This window comes from Carica papaya, chromosome 2, assembly GCF_054855325.1.
Source record: "Carica papaya isolate Zhongbai chromosome 2, ASM5485532v1, whole genome shotgun sequence".
Lineage (NCBI taxonomy): Eukaryota > Viridiplantae > Streptophyta > Magnoliopsida > Brassicales > Caricaceae > Carica > Carica papaya.
Window position 1 is genome coordinate 22,716,444 of NC_142310.1, and position 2,620 is coordinate 22,719,063.

General features: G+C 42.0%; 1 protein-coding gene across 1 annotated transcript; it reads right to left on the reverse strand.

Moving 5' to 3' along the window:
• GALS3 (glycosyltransferase family protein (DUF23)) lies at positions 1–2,620 on the reverse strand. The gene is made up of 2 exons (XM_022038090.2): positions 1,334–2,620; positions 1–567 (listed from the first exon to the last, which is right to left on the reverse strand). The coding sequence occupies exons 1-2, from the start codon at positions 2,473–2,475 to the stop codon at positions 222–224; spliced, it is 1,488 nt and encodes a 495-aa protein (XP_021893782.1). The 5' UTR covers positions 2,476–2,620; the 3' UTR covers positions 1–221.

Consider the following 2,620-nt stretch of genomic DNA (forward strand, 5'->3'; position numbering starts at 1 on the left):
TTTAATCGGTTAAAAATGAAATTAAATTAACCCAACCTTCCTCATATATATATATATATATATATATATATATATATATAGAATGAATGATACATACATATACCATACAAACTGTTCTTCCTGTATCTATAGCTTACAAAATTATGATACAAAAACTTTAAAAAAAAAAAAAAGAATATGAATTTGATGTAAAATAAAAAGAGAAATAATAATTTAAGTAATTATTGGCGAGTTGTGTGTAATCTACTTCCAATCATTTTTAGTTCAAATTTCTTGACAGGGCCAGCAGCTTCCCTTAGTGTAGTGTCCAAAATGTAAGGATTGTTTTCAAAAGAAAGCTGTGTTGTGTTGAAGAGATGGCGGCAAGGTTCTCTTCTCTGTGATATGGATCCATGATAATGGAAGTATTTCATTTTCCCATCCATACTGTGGTATGTCTTGCCATGCAAGTGTTGCGACAAGTGAACCCCGGCCGCCATTATTCTCCTCGGCTGCACCGCGTATTTCCGGTCTCTTCGGGGAACCTTCTTCACGTCTCTGTACACAAGTTTCTCAAACCCCCATTTCCTGCATTCAACTCGGGTTTAGTTGATTATATGGATAGAAATGAAATGGGGAAGTACAGAAAACCAATTCAAGTCAACGTTACACCCTACAACATTAACCATAACGTAAGGGGGTACCAAGAATTTTGGATTCTGGGATGGAATATATCTCAAATCTTAAAAACTTACTACCCTCCACCCTAGATTCTAGCAGAGTAACCTATTTTAATACACACTGATATACTGATATTGAACCAATTCTTAATAGAGGTGAAAATCATTTTAAGAAAAATTGAAAGGGCAAGCTCTATTAATAAGAAAGAAAATGGGTTTAGAACAAAGTTCAAAACCCACCACCTCCTGGCCTACAAATTCCCCTCAAGAGCATTTTCAATGAATGAGACAATCATCCACCCACCAAAAGATTACAGCATGTCAACATCCAATTTGCCAGAGATTTAACGAGTAAACAAATGGTCTGATGCATTGCAAAACTTAGCTGAAACCCACAATTAGAATTGTCAAATCTTAGCAATTGCCACGGGAAGGAAAAGATCTCTCCAGTACTGCTTTTATCTAAATTGTTATGTGTTGAAAGTTCAGAAATTCATTTAATCTCAAAGCAAAATGTCAGGTAACTATCAGTTAAACCTAAAGCAGTGAATGGAAAAGAAAACCAATTACAGCAAAAATTTCCAACAATTGATTGAAAAATTTTGGTGGAGTAACAGGATATCTAGAAGCCAAGAAAGAAAACTAGAAATAAAAACAAGAAAGGGCAGAAATACCTGTAAGTTCTTCCAGGCCCTTCGTCGTCGTAGCAGAGTTGACTGCTCATGGGTCTCTGTTCAATGGTGAATTGAGAGTAACCCTGCATGGAATCCAACACGGACTTGACGGTACTCTTCGGTTGCACATAAATGAACTCATCCACATCGAAGAAGAACATCCACTTGGCCATGAACTTGTATCTGTGCAGGCAATCATTCATCACCATAAACTGGTTGTGGTAGTATCCGTCGAACCTCTCCTGTTCCCTTATGTCCTGGAGCGTCACGTACCCGAGCTCCATCCATGGCTTCAACACCTCCATCACCTCCTCGTGGACTCCGCCCGCGTCGTGCAGCACAAAATGAGATCTCTCCCCAAACAGCCTCACATGATACGCTATCCATTCTCTCAGTCGCTGTGGACTCAGGTTCCCGTACAGCGACGCCCCACAATACCAGTAATCGTACTTGGGCGGCGAGTTGAACACGTTGAAATCTACGCTGCCGGGCGGTTCTCTTAGGGTCTCGATGATGTCCGTTGAGTTGTATTTGGTGTCGCCGCCGCCGGATGTGGAGGCGTGTAGCAGCAATTTACCGCCGGAGTTGTTGGCATTGATAGGAGCAGGGAATGCGCAGCGGATAACGACGGCAGTATAGACGCGGCCGTAGCCCCAATCGGGAAGCATCTTGTTTCCGGCGGTGGTGACGGTGTTCTGAGAGGGGTCTTCCGGGACCCACTGGCACGGGTAACTGGGACGGCCGTAGACGTGGAGGGGCTTGGAGGATAGGCCAATAATGGTGAAGGTGTTGAGACCTCCTCTGTAGGCGCTCATGGAGATAAAGTTGTAGGCAGCAGCACCATAAGGTATAAAGCTACGCTTGATAACGCCGTTGCTCAGGACTTGATCTGGCTGAAGAGACGGCGGAGATAGCATAGACGGTGGAACAAGCGGTGGCGCTTCTTCCGAAATGTTGGTAGAGGCGGTGGCGATTCTTGAGATGCAGAGACGAAGATCAGAGGTAGATATGGAGAAGGTTGATGAAATGAACTGGAGAACAGTAGCTACTGTGCAGAGAACCAAAAGAGCCGTTAACATTATCTTAAGCTCTGCTGCATAATTCCACACAAACCCAACAAGCATCTTCTTTTCTTTCGCCATTTTTTTTTTTTTTTTTTATATCACAGAGCAGGAATAACAATAGTAGCGATGAAAATCAATTTCCTTAAAGATGAAAGTGGTGAAGAGACGGAGGACAGAAAGGGGTTTGTCTTAAGAATGAGAGAAAAGTATAGATAAGAAAATG